Source organism: Armigeres subalbatus, chromosome 3, assembly GCF_024139115.2.
Source record: "Armigeres subalbatus isolate Guangzhou_Male chromosome 3, GZ_Asu_2, whole genome shotgun sequence".
Classification (NCBI taxonomy): Eukaryota; Metazoa; Arthropoda; class Insecta; order Diptera; family Culicidae; genus Armigeres; species Armigeres subalbatus.
In genome coordinates, this window is record NC_085141.1 from 186,742,274 (window position 1) to 186,758,933 (window position 16,660).

The 16,660-nt window shown below is 39.8% G+C and overlaps 1 protein-coding gene across 1 annotated transcript in view; it reads right to left on the reverse strand.

Moving 5' to 3' along the window:
- LOC134225569 (glypican-6) overlaps window positions 1-15,103 on the reverse strand; it is a 109,290-nt gene extending 94,187 nt beyond the window's left edge. The window contains exon 1 of the mRNA XM_062705752.1: window positions 13,618-15,103. Coding sequence (XP_062561736.1) covers window positions 13,618-13,909 — 292 coding nt within the window. The 5' untranslated portion in view covers window positions 13,910-15,103. The remainder of the gene's footprint in view (window positions 1-13,617) is intronic.
- Between the last annotated feature and the right edge of the window lie 1,557 nt (window positions 15,104-16,660).

Genomic DNA, 16,660 nt, shown 5'->3' on the forward strand with positions numbered 1-16,660 from the left:
CTCATAATTTGCAAATCCGGAGATAGCGAGGCTCTCGACTCCCCGGGCATGGTGTATCCATTGTACTTGCCACACAAGATACATACTCATGCAATGGCGAGCATAGACATGCTTTCAATTAATAACCTAAGAAATGCTAATAGAATACTAAATTGAAAAAAGCAGGCCAAGTTCCATTTGGAATGTAGAAGCACTGAACAAAAAGAACCACTCATAAAAGTACAACTGATTTAAGACCCTTCAGTTGACTATCAAATAAACCATCATTATGTGTAAGTTAGTCGTAGGTTAAAATAATTCTTAGTAAAATCCCTTTTCTTATTACATTAAATTGATTTTCATATTGTAGTTTGTAGGTATGTCCGTCAATGAAAAAAGCTAAGGTTCCTTGGCTCCTTCAGTAACATACATATTGCCGCTGCATAAATGCCCCATATTAATATGGATGGAACAGTAAAGCTTTTATATGGGCAGCCTATAACTAATGCTGAAAACGCAAGGAAACTGAATAAAACTATTTTCAGGTACAAAGAGAGCGAAGGTTTCCACAAGCTGGCAAATATCATACTTCATTTTCCACATGCTCCTTATTTTGCCAAAGGATCATCGTTTTAATCATCTCGAGTGGCTCATTACATTTATACCTGTTTGTTGCTGCACTACGGCAACACTTGCAACTCCTATATTAAAAATACACATGCACTCGACAGTGGACCCTCTATTTTGAATCCGTCGTTGGTAGTTGAACGGGAACTTTGAATAATCCCCATGATGATGGGCAGGCTGTTCTTATTGTCATGATTTAATTCAGTCAAATTTTGTTCTTATGACCAACAAATTGTTTCAAATTCCGAACACTATGTTTCAAAATCCAAATGTTACGCATTATAATATTGACCTCCAAAAAACATCCTTTTGGGAAAATCTGTTTTCTTTTACAATCTAACGTGTTTTAATAACAATCTAATCATGTTTTAATGAGCAGTAAAGTATTTCAGAAAAATCTTAATCTAAAAACTTGTGTTCGTAATATGAATCTGTTTGGGTATATGATGGAGCTTTTCTTAATTTCATTATCAATAAGAAAGGTAAAAAAGCTCTTTTCTAGCACATTCAGCGCTAAAAATATATAAAATCTGAAAAGTCAGGAAGAAGGTTAAATGGTGAAATGCTAAAATGTGATACTCCCAGGCTGACTTTGCTTCGTTTTCGTGGCTTCCTCATCGATCCTATGTGTGTTCTGCATTCCAGGTTTTACATTCTCTCTTTTATGCACCTCACTGTCTGCGTTCCTGCAGGCCACCATCCTTACCGCCGGTCAATATACCAGAGGAAGAATACGATGCTTTAACGCTCGCGCTCGCTGGTGCGATGCGGAAAAGGCAAAAAGAACCCGCGGTGGAGATGCTGCAGCGCACCAAAGGGAAGTAACAAAAGGAAGGGCAACATAGTTCTCGCTGCAGAGCTATAGAACTAGACTTACATAGAGGTTACCAGTGGCGCCTGGGCTCTGCCATAATGACAAAACAATAACACAACATAGCACACGGAACGAAACCGCTTGCCGAGCGGGGAGGGGTAGGCGCAGAAAACGTGTCTATGCAGCTTCTCTTCTTCACACTTTCCCATTTTCTGGTGGATAATTTGCTGGATGAGTTGCTGTGCGACCGGATAGCCGTTTGGGAACACACAGGATGCATTCGAAGGCACCTCGTGAGAGTGATATGCATTGAGGAAAGTGCCTGTCTGCAATATGAAGTTAGTAGGCAAGGTATCCCTACCAGTCGACGAGAATGATTACTGGCATGTTCATATTTGTTTTGATTACCTTAATGCGATACACATCATCGACGAATTGTATGAGAAAGATTAACGCTTGAAGGTTAATTCAATTGGATCATAAATTTATATCGCAATTATCAAACATATTTGATAACGTTTTTTATGACCATTTCAATCTGGGGGTTTATTCATCATGCAAATGATCCCGGAATAGTTTGAATCACCGGTTCTAGGCACTGATGATCTCCTATCATAAATCATTCAATGTCTATACTGATCATGGCCAATAAAATGATTCCAATTCTTTTATTCAATGCGTTCGATTTTATACACCTTCTTGAGCCAACAAGCGTTGAAAACTAGTATCTCGGTCTTACGCGTTTCTCAAACAGATTGAGACGGCGTGGTTTATAGGCTGTTAAAATTATAATTTCCAATCGCGATCAGTCAACATGCTTCAAATGTGTTTGATCCAATATGATTCTTTATTTTATTCTTTTTTGTGGCTCTTAGTTCCTATGGACGCTTTCCACACTACTTTGTATTCATATTATCATTCAAATTTGAAAAAGTTGATAAAAGTCTGCTATTTCAATATTGTGTGGCTCAGAAAAACAAGAATAATTGTTTCTACCCGAATAGATCCTAGATCGGGAATTCTGAAAGTATGTTTTTGTATGAGACACATCGCAAAACCATACTATCCAACTTGCGGCATGGATGAGAGCTGTAAGTTGGGACTCACAGTGATTCTGCCATACCTCCGGAATACAAAATATTAAAATTTTCGTTTTTTGTATCAATGCCAAGATAAAAAGTGAGGTTACGCGACGCCACGACAAACCATGACCTCACGATTTCAATGAAACTATTAAGGGGTGTGATGTCATATGCACCTGGTGCACGGCCAAAAAACGAACCCAACTATGTTAAAATAGAATAGAATCGACCATTCAGTCAGAGTATCAGTCATCAATAACTCATTCCAGAGGCTAAATTTGTAAACGTGTTAAATGATGAAATTTAGCGCGATGCGATGTTTTGTTAAACACTTGCCTCATAGTTCATTGCTCCGAAGTTTGATATTCACACCTTTTTTAGCATCAGTTACAGTTACTGTAACTAGTGCTCTAACTCCATAACTTACAAACAGTACAGTGCTACAAGTCTACCACAAAACCCATTTCAAAACACAGTTTCAGTGATGTGTTATTGGCAGAGAAATCAAAGCCAGATGCGCGGTCACGTGGATGGGACAAGGAAAAATTTATCAAATAGTGGAATTTCGGGGGAAACAAATTATTGGGTACCATATGTCCATATATGTATTGCCCCATTTCTTCTCTTATTTTCTTATTGGCATTACATCCCCACTGCGACATTGCCGCCTCGTAGCTTAGTGTTCATTCAGCACTTCCACAGTTATTAACTGCGAGGTTTCTAAGCCAAGTTAATATTTTTGCATTCGAATATCACGAGGTCTCCAGTAGTCCACTACTCCTATGTAATTTCCATTGGCGGAATTTTAGAGGGGGGGGGGGCTAAATTGTTGAGCCCGAGATTCGGAGCTTAGTTGGTTAAAAGCACCGCAGTCTAGCATACTGAGGGCCGTGAGTTCGAGTCCCATAGAAGAAAATTGATTACCTCCAATACATTTTTCAAATCAAAATCTTCCATCGCAAGCTATAACAGTCCGATATTCAGGCGTACATTTGTTTGTAAACTAACATTATTATATTTATTCCGTATATAATGTAAACGATTTTAATCTTTCGTTGAAGGAATAAAATAGATCCCATCTCGTGGTTCTCAATCTCTTATCCAGCAACTCCTATCCCTACCTTCTCGTGGTGCTGGCCGGGATACGAGCAAGCTTAGGGAAATCGGGTAACCAACCCCGGTGGGAACTATGGTAATATGCTGACAGGGAAGGGGGAGGGGGTTGCTCCTCTTCGGAGGTGCAAATCTTACTGAGCGTCTTTTCTCCATGTCAGGATCGGCTCACAACAGCGTCTTTTCTCCATGTTAGGGGCGACTGATCATTGTCCGAGTGCTGGAATACAGTCAAAGCAGCCATTAACCGCGCAGCGGAGAACATCGTCGGGTATATGGGACGAAGTCGACAGAACGATTAGTTCGACGAAGAGTGCAGACAGATTCTGGAGAAGATAGACGCAGCGCGGGCGGTCGCGCTACAGCAAAGTACCTGGCACAATGTGAAACGTTATAGACGGAAACGAAGACAGCAGACCCGCCTTTTCAGGAGAAGAAACGCCGCCTGGAAAAAGCCGAGTGCGAGGAGATGGAACAGCTGTGCCGTTCTCAAGAAACACGCAGGTTCTATCAGAAGCTCAACGCACCCCGCAAAGGATTCGTGCCGCGAGCCGAAATTTGCAGGGATAAGGATGGGAGCATCTTGACGGACAAACGTGTGGTGATCGAAAGGTGGAAGCAGCACTACGAGGAACATTTGAATGGCGCTGAGAGTACAGGCAGTGAGAGTCAAGGCAGCGGAGGATGACTACGTCAGTTCAGCGGACGATGGAAGCCAATTAGCCCACACCTTGAGGGAAGTTAAAGATGCCATCCAACAGCTAAAGACCAATAAAGCAGCTGGTAAGCATAGGCGTAACTAGAGTCTCGGTCTAGGGGGGAGGGGGGGCATGACACCAGCTGGTGGGATGTAATTTTCAAAGGCGATTTAAAGCACTGTGCGCATGGATTGCAATAGAAATTGTTTGACTAAGTTTATCGCTTATTCGTCCTAGAACTAACCTAAAAAAATCGCGAATAATACAATTGATTTCCAATGATGCTGTGATTGCTTCAAAACGCTGTGTCTGTGTCAACTTGTCTTCTCCATGTTACTAAATGTGGATAAGTGTGTAATCTAAGATTCAAGAATCTTCTTCGAATTATCTATAAATGAAATTCGAAATGAGTATATTTCTGAAAGTTTTCAAGCATTTCCATGATTACTTAATGTATAAAGATCTCGATTTTTTTGAAACTTGAAATTTTTGAAACTCTTTAGATGTGGAATAAATTCCACGAAATTTTGTCATAATCAATATAAGTATTCATGCAATTCCAAAATGTATGCTATGTGCTGAAATAGTTAAGTACCGATGAACACAAATTTGGAATCCTAAAGTGTTTTTTATGAGTAGGTCTGGAGGGGAACAGCACCATTAGTGAATGAGTTCGTGGGATGTTATCAAGCCAGCTTCGTTGACGGCCGCTCGACAATGGACAAGATCTTTACTGTACGGCAAATCCTTCAAAAATGCCGTGAATACCAGCTCCCCCCTTATTTCAAGGCGGCATACGACAGTATAGACAGCGTAGGGCTATGGAAAATTATGGACGAGAACTGTTTCCCTGGCAAGGTTACCAGACTGATCAAAGCAACGGTGAATGGTGTGCAAAACTGTGTGAAGATTTCGGGCGAACACTCCAGTTCGTTCGAATCGCGCCGGGGACTAAGACAAGGTGATGGACTTTCGTGCCTGTTGTTCAACATTACGCTAGATACAGCGGTTCTCAACCTGGGGTACATGTACCCCTGGGGGTACCTTTGCCAGGCCCTGGGGGTACCTCGAACAAAAATGCGTAATGGCGGATGTATTACAAATTTAATCAAAACTGATTGATAAAGTTTTGATATATGTATAATATTTTTTACTTCCGATTTTTTTTTCTTGTATATAATATGCATGGCGATCAGTTACTCAGAGACTATTGAATCCTGTCCTCCACAACCAGCACAATAAATGAAGGGCTATGGGACAAAAGATCAAAAGGGCAGGACGACAAAAAAACACATTTTGAAAATCTTCTATGCAATCTTCTTGATAGACACCAAATTTTTAATTATGTGTTAAGAATATGCTAACTTTCCATCCTTCCGTGATTGCAAGGACGTGGCCAGGTCTGCACGTTCAGAAGCCTCCATATTAGAGACATGAATGTTTTATTTTTAAGCTCATTTGCTTCGTTTGCTACTCTTCTCGAAAGCCTCCTTCTAAGTACTTCGGAGTAATCCTTTCAAGAGGATCGGAGGACTTCTTTTGAGAGGATGGGAAGCCCCCTTTCAAAAGGTTCGGAAACCTACTTTCAAGAGGTTCAGAGGCCTCCTTCCGAAAGGCCCGGAAGCCCCCTTCCAAGAGTCATGAAAGTCTCTTTTCAAGAATCGCAGAAGCCTCCTTAATAGAGGCCTGAAAGCCTCATTTCAAGAGGCTCGGAACCTTCTTTCAATAGGCTGAGAAGCCTACTTTATAAAGGCCGAAAACCTTTTTTCAAGTGGTTCGGAAGCAAGCATTCAAGATGCTCGAAAACCTCCTTTCAAGAGGCCCGGAATCCTCCTTCCAAGAGGCCCGGAAGCCTCATTTAATAAGGCCCGGAAGCCTCTTTTCAAGACGGCCGGAAGCCTCCTTTCAAGAGGTTCTGAAACTTTCGTTCAAAAAGCTGAAACTTTCGTTCAAAAACCTCTTTTCAAGTGGTTCGGAAGCAACCATTCAAGAGGGCCGGAATTTTCCTTTTATGTGGACTGAAAGCCTCCTTTCAAGAGACCCGAAAGCCTCCTTTCAAGAGGCCCGGAAGTCTCCTTTCAAGAGGCATGGTCTTCTTTCAAGAAGCCCGGAAACCTTCTTTCAAAATGCTCGGAAGTCTCTCTTCAATGGGCTTGCAATTCGTCTTGGAAGCTTGGAAGCCTACGTTTAAGAGGCTTAAAGGCATCATTTCAAGATGCTTAGAACCCTATTTTTAAGTGGCTCAAAAGCCGCCTTTCAAGAGGCTCAAAAGCCACTCTTCAAGAGCAATTATGGTTTCATTTTTCATATATCTTATGAATTACACCTATTTTTATCTACAGCATAAAAATAGGGGGTACCTCAATTAATGCAAAAGAGTTAAGGGGTACCTCTCAAGAAAAAGGTTGAGAACCACTGCGCTAGAAGGTGTCATGCGGAGAGCCGGGTGTAACAGCCGGGGTACGGTTTTCAACAGATCCAGTCAATTTATTTGTTTCGCGGATGACATGGACTTTGTCGGCCGAACATTTGCAAAGGTGGCAGAACTGTACACCCGCCTGAAACGCGAAGCAACAAAAGTTGGACTGGTGGTGAATGCATCGAAGACAAAGTACATGCTTGTGGGTGAAACCGAGCGCGACAGGGACTGCCTGGGAAGCAGTGTTACAATAGACGGGGATATCTTCGAGGTGGTAGAGGAATTCGTCTACCTTGGATTCTTGCTAACGGCAGATCATAATGTTAGTCGTGAAATACGAAGGCGCATCATCTGTGAAAGTCGGGCCTATTACGGGCTCCAGAAGAAACTGCGGTCAAAAAAGATTCGCCACCGAACCAAATGTGTCATGTACAAGACGCTGATAAGACCGGTAGTCCTCTACGGACATGAAACATGAACAATGCTCGAGGAGGACTTGCAAGCACTCGAAGTTTTCGAGAGACGGGTGCTTAGGACCATCTTTGGCGGTGTGCAAGAAGACGGTGTGTGGCGGCGAAGAATGAACCACGAGCTCGCCCAGCTCTACGATGGACGCAGAAAGTAGCTAAAGCCGGAAGGGTACGATGGGCAGGGTATGTTGCAGGAATGCCGGACAGCAACTCTGCAAAGATGGTATTCGCTTCCGTTCCGGCAGGTACGAGACGGCGAGGAGCGCAACGAGCGAGGTGGGCAGACTAGGTGCAAAACGATTTGGCGAGCGTGGGGCGCATTGGAGGACGGAGAGATGCGGCCTCGAACCGTGTATTGTGGCGTCAAATTGTTGATTCAGTGTTATCTGTTTAGATGGAAACTAAATAATTGAAAAATGAATAAATCTTTCGTTGATTTGTCAGGCTAATTTACCGTAAATCGTTATGGAGCCAAAATCATGTTTTTTCAATACAGTTTTTCATAATTCTTTTAAAAATGTAAACGTTTATCTACAAACGTTTATCTACCTTACCTGGACGTGGAAAAAATATTCTGTCCGATAACTACATATCGTGGTTTTCGCAAAAAAAAGCTTGCTTTAGCAGGAATTTTCAAATATCGAAGTGGTCCTGAATTATCCGCAATTTGAAAACTTAGTAAAATAGATTCAACTTACTGTAGTTTTTCTGCATTTACATCTATGCCATGATCATAGAGCTAAATACGTGCAATACTTATGCAAAAAAGCAAAAATTCTGGGGGGCTAAACTGGTCCGAGGTGGGGATATAGCCACTCTGTAGTTACGCCAAAATTTCTAAAACAAATAGACCGCTTGGATTCATACTCCAAATTTCTGTAGAATTTTGAGTCAAGTGTGGTTTCCTGGTGTCCATACCACGCTAATTGGATTGCTAGGATCGAAAAAATCGTACGCTATGCTCATCGCTTCCTCACGTGGAATGATGCTACAAACTTGCCTCCATATGAAGAACGTTGCCAAATTCTTGAAATACAAACCCTAGAACGAGAAATTGTCGCCCCATCTGTCCTAATCGAGATCAATATTTACGCTCCAGCAAGAACTCTACGCCAGCGGAATTTTCTCCACCTTGAAATGCGAAACGTTGAGTATGGTCTGCATAACCCTTTTAGATTTATGTGTAATATTTTCAATGACGTTTTTGATCTGTTTGATTTCAACTTAAACACGCGGACCTTTCAAGAACGACTCTCTATTTGCTAGGCGAAAAATAACTTTTTAGGGCACTTTTAAATGTTGTATGTTTAGATAGTTAGTATATTAAGCCCTAATTGTTCATTAAGACCACTAAAGTGTCAGATGAATGTGTACAAATAAAAAACTAAATAAGTAAAAGACGCGGTTTTCGCTGAATGAAAGCTGTTGAATATTTCTTTTACCAATGTACATAGTTTTTCTTTTAACCAGCGCTTGGAAGCGCTATACTCAGTATAATGAAAAATTTCCTCATATTGATTTACATGCAAACTGGACACAGCTCAAAATTTCGGTGGACACTCAGAACATGAGACAGAATCAGATGAGCGTTGTGGAGCAGAATCGCTTTTTTGAACCACCCTAATACTCATGCAATGGCGGGCATAAAACAGCTTCCAATTAATAAATGAGGAAATGCTATACTAAGTTGAAAAGCAGGTCAAATTCCATTCGGAATGTAGATCAATTGAAGATGAAGAAGATATCATGGGGCTATCACGATGATACTTTTCTACCCAGGGAAGTCGAGACAATGTGACGACCCAAACCTGATTACTGAACTCGAACAGGTGACTAAAGAAATTTTTTTAAAAACCCTATTTAGTAAGCACCCAAAAAGAAAGTTTCTGAAACACTTATCTTGGCTTGGTATTTATTTCGTTTGCGCTAAACAGCCAGTACGCCTGTTTATCTAATCACATACAAATCATGTTCGCGGTGGACGAAACCGGTCGGCTTTTAAGCCACAACATCATCGTCTAATCAGACTCCGTGATAACCTGATATTTGTATCGCGAACGCCAGAACATTATCACTCGAATCTTTAAAATAGAAATGTGTGGAGGAAAAAATGCTGTTAGTTGGCTCAAAATATGCACGGAGATATCAATCAATTCTGAACATATCCATTGAAATGCCGTAAATCAATAGAGTGCGCTGATATGTATATGAAGAATCCGAACAGATAAGCGCTCTAAGCCGCAGGTGTTATCATAATCAAATAAAATTATCGATTTTTCGCTTCCGGATCAGTACCGGTCGCGATCGATGGAAAAAGGCATTTCATCTTCTTGTTGCATGTTCCTGGAATACTGCATATACTGACTGGACGAAGTATACAGAACAGGAATGTATAGTCTGGAATCTCACTTTTCACAGCTCAGTATCTAAACATTACAGCCATCGTTAAAGTCGACGATGATGGTGGTGCCAAAGGAAACTCAGACTAGCCTGCGAACGTTTCCAATTTGGAGCGCACATGTGCTCCGACAGCGCTGTTATACGAAATGTGTCGATTCCGATATTTATATATAGAAATCCAATAATAAATATATTGGAAAGGAGATGATTAAAGCATGAGAAATTCACGGGGGATGGAGCGAACGGGTAAACGGGAGCGGAGTACCCGTGACGAAATTTGAACAAAGCTAAACCAACTCAGAGACAAAGGTACATGGTATGCGAACTATTTTTATTGCGTGCTCGTTCGGTCACTGAATATGTACGCAGTGATGAAGTCATCACCTGTTCTACAGAATTGTTCAACAAACTTGCTAATATGTTTGTCAGAATATATTATAGTCTACCTGGATATTATAATACCACCGGCGTTACTAGTCCCTGGTGACGTTTGTTTCATGTTTCGCGGAAGTGAATATTACTTTTCAACTATCCTTTCTCCATTCTCTTAGAGGTACCAACCCCCTTATTCAGAAATGGGTAACTACCAGGGCAAGGAAGACTAATGTTTCTTTGCAACTTCCTACTCGATGACAATATTACCTATAGAGAGACATTCGTTGCCGACGTTGCTGCCAGCCGCTGCGAGGGAGGATGTGCGAGGAAATGCCTTCCTACCGGATATGAGCGTGTTTTCTCTGTGGCTCTCATCTGTCACATAAATATTTGCTTTCATCCTTTCATGTCATTCTGTAGGCCCAACCAGCATTACAGTTAAATGAGTGTTCGGCATGGTACACACCAGATAGAGCTCGTCGTCGGTCGATCGGCTGTCGTTGCTATGTTTACCATTTGCTCTATGTGAGGGACGCTTTTCCTAGCCCTTCCCCGTTCCATCGCAACCGCACTGCATAAAGAACATCATGCTACTGTAGAGAGTGGTTTGCATAAATAGTACCATTATGTAGTACTATGCAGAGAGCAGGCAGTTTTTGTATGCATCTTCAATTCGGAAGCATTTCGAAAAAAAAACACTCAGCACACTTACTCATTACGGCAACTTTGATGCATGGGAATGATAGAAGCCATTGTTTCCTGTTTTGAATACTTTCTCTTTATTTTTTGTGTACCGCAAATGTTGTCTGGTACTGTGTACTTGTTCTGAAGTAAAATGAAGCACACAAACTCAAGGTTTTTCATGATGCTATATCGAGTTTGAAAGTAGAGCAAAGTTACATAATTTTTCCAGGCCCATCAATTCGTGAATAAACTGGATCGAAGCTGGTCTAGACACTTTTGTAAATGTTTGCTAAATTTAAAAAAAGTCGATTGTTAAGAATTTTCTTTGGTTTTTGGAACGTATTTCAAAGTACATATATATGTACTTATCCTTCTATATTATGAACCTCAAACTCTTTCCTCATTTGGGAGCAGTACTGTAAAAGGTCGTGATCCTCATAAGCCAGAGAGCAAAATCCTTTTTTGCCTTTCTCGTACAACAAAGTTATATCCAAAAAACACTTTTTATAGAAGGCCCGGCAAAAATTTTATATAGGATTTTTTTAACACGTCCGTGTAAAAAAAAATCCATGTAAAAACAGAATCGGGTGTATATTGTTTGCTATTAGAAATAGGCCTAATCGGATATTGCATTTCGGAATTATTAAAAAATCATTGTATTTTTCCCACGTGGAAAAAAAATCAAAATCGACACAATATTTTTTTTTTTGCGTAACGGTGCCAATGCGTATTAATTAATGTAAAACCTTGAAAAATTATTCTATTCCCCTAAAGTGCTTTTTTGACCTTTCTAATGAAATGTTTTCAATACATTTTATGATGCACGAGAAAGGCATCATCGCCGCTAGGTGGATCAAACCGGGGTTTTCTATTTCAAGCGACCAAATGAAAGAATCGTCATTAAAGGATGTTGTGCTTTATTTTAAAATTAAAATTTATAAATCTTCTACATAATAAAAATGAGTTGAGATTCCCTTCCTGACGATTTCACTCGCGAACGGGTTGACCGATTTGCAAGATTTTTTCCCTGATCGATTCGTTTTGAGATCCGCAAGGTTTGTATATACAAAAAGTTGGTAGATTTGATGGTGAAATGTAAAAAAAAAATTAGAATACAGTTTTGGGTCAGCTGTTGAGGAAAACAAAACAAACGCACGGAAATGCGGCGCTGCAAATAGTACATTGTGACATTTGCAACACCCGGGCAAAGCTGGATTTCTTCCACTAGTTATTTTAATAGATATATGCGAAGAATAGTGGCAAGTTGATAAATTAATCTTATCCCTCTAATTCACTGAGTTGTGGTAATAAACACAAAAATAAAGCAGATATTGCACACTTCCATACCCCTGTCACTGAACAAATATTTTTTGAGATTTTGTAGCATGCCTTCGTGTTTCTATAGATATTGGAAGGGGCAGATATGTAAACATCGCATTACATCTCTCATTGAAAATTAGAAATCGCAGTACTGTTTGTAAGCATCCATAAACTGCGTAATCCGTAAATTACGTGCGACATAGTGGAGAGAGGGGTTGAAAATGGCTAATTTCTGCGTTACGTAATTAATGGATCTTCTAACAACGCTGCACAGTAGGCCTGGCCACTTTTATGTTTGAACTACATTTATAATGTGCTTCAAACATAAATATTGACAAGAAAAGTAATAGATATAGTCGAATCTATCACTTTCCAGGATTCTTTCATGAACTGGCTGTGTATGTGTAGACTAGACTAGACTAGACGTAATTAATGGATCTTCGCTTTGGTTTCATAGGTTCTTTTTTTCATAAGTTCTTCTTCATCTTCTTTTTTCTCTGTTTCTGTGTTAGGAAATAATTGTCAATTGCTAATGAGTAATGATTTAAAACAGCTACAGCCTTCCTCACTCTTCTTCTTCTTCTTCTTCTTATCGGCATTACATCCCCACACTGGGACAGAGCCGCCTCGCAGCTTAGTGTTCATTCAGCACTTCCACAGTTATTAACCGCGAGGTTTCTAAGCCAAGTTACCATTTTTGCATTCGTATATCAGAAGGCTAACACGATGATACTTTTATACCCAGGGAAGTCGAGAAAATTTACAAACCGAAAATTGCCTAGACCGGCACCGGGAATCGAAACCAGCCACCCTCAGCATGGACTTACTTTATAGCCGCGTATCTCACCGGTAGGCTTCCTCACCTTAGAAACAGTAAATAAAACGTAACTCATCAACATGTAAAAAACATAGGGAATACAGACAATATCAATAAAAAATTGCAACAGAGGGTGGTGGTCAAACAATCAGTTAATAACTGGATATGGGAAGATTTCATAGTATTCACGGTGTGTTTGTCCGAAGAGGCTTATTTTCAAAAAATCAGTATCTCTAAAACACTCACTACACGAAAGTATAGGTTTTCCTCTTTCTAGTAAGTGCATTTTTAAAATGTTCTATCGGGGGTCATTTTTCCATACATTTTTGGGGGGGTTAAATCGGCTATCATTTGAGATTTCTATGGAGTTTGCATAAAAAATAGAGAAAAAAAATTGTTCTAGATCCCCCGATAGAACTTTTTTTTTCACCCACTATATGAAAGAGGAGAGCATCTACTTTCACGTGGTGGGTGTTTCAGAGATACTGATTTTTGTAAAATAATGTTTCCCCATAGAGACACCGTGTATTTATTATGCATTTTCAAAATTATTTACTCTTATGCATACCAGATCAAGAAGAATTAAAACTAGGAAAATATCAAAGTAGTCAAAGAAAACCCAAAAGGTTTCTGTTATCAAAAAAAAATCGAACTAGACAATGATTCCTATGTTATCAAACAAAAATGTCGATGTGCGGGGTATATCTCGCTGATATTGCATAAAAGTACATCCATTCAACTAAATGTCAATGGCTAGCAATCGCTTTGATTGACACGGACGTTATCTATTCTAGGAATGATAAATAGTCCGACACTCACCTGTAACTGGGTCAGCTGGCATGTTGGCTGTATTGAAACCCCTTTGCTCGAATATGGGATGCACGATAGCACAAGTTCGCTTGACGGTCCCAGTCGAACCTGCTGTTCCTCCAGCCGTACTGCTTTCAACTTGGATTAGCACATTTTCACTGCTGTTACCACCGCCAGCACCGGTGGCAACAGTTCCGGCTATCGGTGGCACACTGCTACTAATGACCCATTGGCAGGACAGAATCAACAAGTGCAGACATACAACAAAAGCGGTGTTTCTCGACAGAAGTGCCATCCTCATGAAGAGCGTTATTAATAGTTCCACGACGAGATGCTGATGGCGATTGTGTCTTACGTCCACAATTGTCGCAATGTAATACCGAAAAATGTTCACACCAAAAAGGTTTCTATTACAGCATACCGGTCATGATTTTTGCAACACAAACATAGACTGCACCGAACAAGCCATGCGAACTTTCTTCAATAGAGCACCAGTAAGCAGTAGGCTACGAGTTGATATAATCTTGTTCTTCAAAGAATTTCACACAAGCAACACGGGAGTTGAATGACATCCAGTTTTGTCACTAACCCTACTTTGATTCGATTTTCAGTTTCGATTTTTTCACTCCCACTTGAACCATTGAAATATGTAATTCGTTTCGTGCCGAAATAATGCCGTTTATTTTCACTTCTGATTTTTTATTCCATTTGCAAATATACAGCACATCAACAAGCTATTGTGTATATTTTTCTTCCTATGCACGAGCACGTCATACCACACTGATTCCGTCTGATGTTTACAAATCTGAAAACTCAGACATTTTTATCACCAACTCCTTCGATACCACTGGCAAAAATCAGCGATCGTCGTTTTCGCAGACCGCACACTCGCACTTGCCTACTGTAATGTGCTGCTGCGAGTAGCGAAATTCTGTCCAATCCAATGCACGCAAATGAAAGGTGAATTCACTCACACTGTCCAGTATTCGGCTTATCACACACACACACTAGACTTGCAATCTGCAGTCCTCAATTTGCGGCTAATTTTTGTACTTGCAATTTTTAGAATTTTGTGTTCGAGTGGCACGTAACGTGATATAAAAAGTCTACTAAAGTTGAATACTTTTTGGTACCATGGCTAATTTCATGCAAACAGTCTTTCTCCTTGCTTTATTTTACAAAACAACACTAACACAAACACATGTTTGATTTTAGATCAGTATTTTTTCGCAGTGAACAATGTTCAGCACACTATCAGTGATTTTTTCTTCTATCGAAACTTGCCGCGAACTTGAATGAAGTTTTGCACCACTGCAAACTTTACAACGTTTCAGCAATATTGAAAATTACAATGAAACAAAACTAATTTCTTATCAGAAACACGACAATCCAGACATTGCGTTCACTCTGTAGATAACTCTTCAAAACAGAACACACCGAGCTCAGAACATCGACGAACAAACCACTCTGCACAAAAGCTGACAACGTACTGAATGAAAAGTCTCGAATGAAAGAACCGATTTGCGTACTACGCTACGCACTGTCTTCGGTTTTCGGCTGTCTTCCGGGTCTTCCACATACATCCACGCACCGTTCTCTGTTCATGCGGATTCCGTAAGAAGAATGCCGTTAGACAGAAAAGAATGGCTTCAAAACGATGCCAAGAATCCAGTAAATACGGTCGAGCGAATGAGACAACTAGAGTAACTATACTTCAAGATTTTTCCAAAGTATTTCAAAAAAGAGGTACACACAAACACTTACACTAAAATTCACATAATATTTGGCTTATTTGTAGATTGAATAATTATTAATAAAAATCACCTAAAGAAAAAAAACCGAATGAAATGTATAAGTTTTGGAATAAATGTGTATAATGAAATATATTAGTTTTTTCTTATATACATATCATTAAGCACCTGCTTTGGCAAAACAAATTTAGAAATCTTAATATATGGACCACTCGCGCAAAAAAATGCTCAATTGGCGCTTTGATGTTGCATGAAGAAGAAGAAGAAGAAGCAGAAATATTCGTACGGGAAAACATTGAAAATCTTATACATTTTAGAAGCAATTCAATAAAAAAAAGGAAAGCAGTATGTACAGGGTTGGACTTTTCCTTTTATACTGTATAATAAACACAGTTAGTTTGTGATATCACCAAGGGGTGGGTCGCTGAGCACAATCATCGGCACAGCTTAAATTATCGGCACAGCTTGTTAATAAAATTCATTGTGCCACAATGTGCCTCGACGTGCCACATATTGTCATTAACAGAACTAGTGACATAATCACAAAGTTTGGCAACACTGTCAAATATAAACGTCATACTCGAGCTGACATATTTATATAAACATTACTTTATCAGCTGCGGTGGTGAACATCTAAAATCTAGAAAGGTAGATTTCGAAAAATGGGTTACCGGAATTCATCTAATATCAGTGTTACCTGTTACTTTTTGTTTTGATTCTGCGTTCCGGTTTCTTTTCTCCGACCCGCGTGCTAAAGAACGTTTGATCACTTTTTAACGATGTTCAAACCAACCAGCAATAAAGTGTTCAAATTAAAAACGGTCAAACTACCGGGGGTCCACGGTAGTCGGGAATAGAGATGTCTTAAATTAATCGATTACTTCGATTAATCGATTAATCGTTGTAATAATCGATTAATTTTGAATCGATCATTACCTAACGATTAATCGATTCAATAATCGAGAGAGATCGAGAGTAATCGATTTGTTACTAATCGATTAATCAGGATTTTACGACATCATAAGGATGCCGCAAATTAATTGATTACTTCGATTAATCGATTCATCGTTGTAATAATCGATTAATTTTGAATCGATTATTATCCAACGATCAATCGATTCAATAATCGACAGGAATCGAGAGTAATCGATTAGTAACTAATCGAGTAATCGGGATTTTACGACATCTCTAGTCGGGAAATGAGACAGAACTGAACAGCCAGTGGGATTTTTTTCAGTGTATAGTGTTCGAGACACCTTTGTTCTGTCCAACCTTGCTCGTGCGGTGTCTTGCGTTGATTG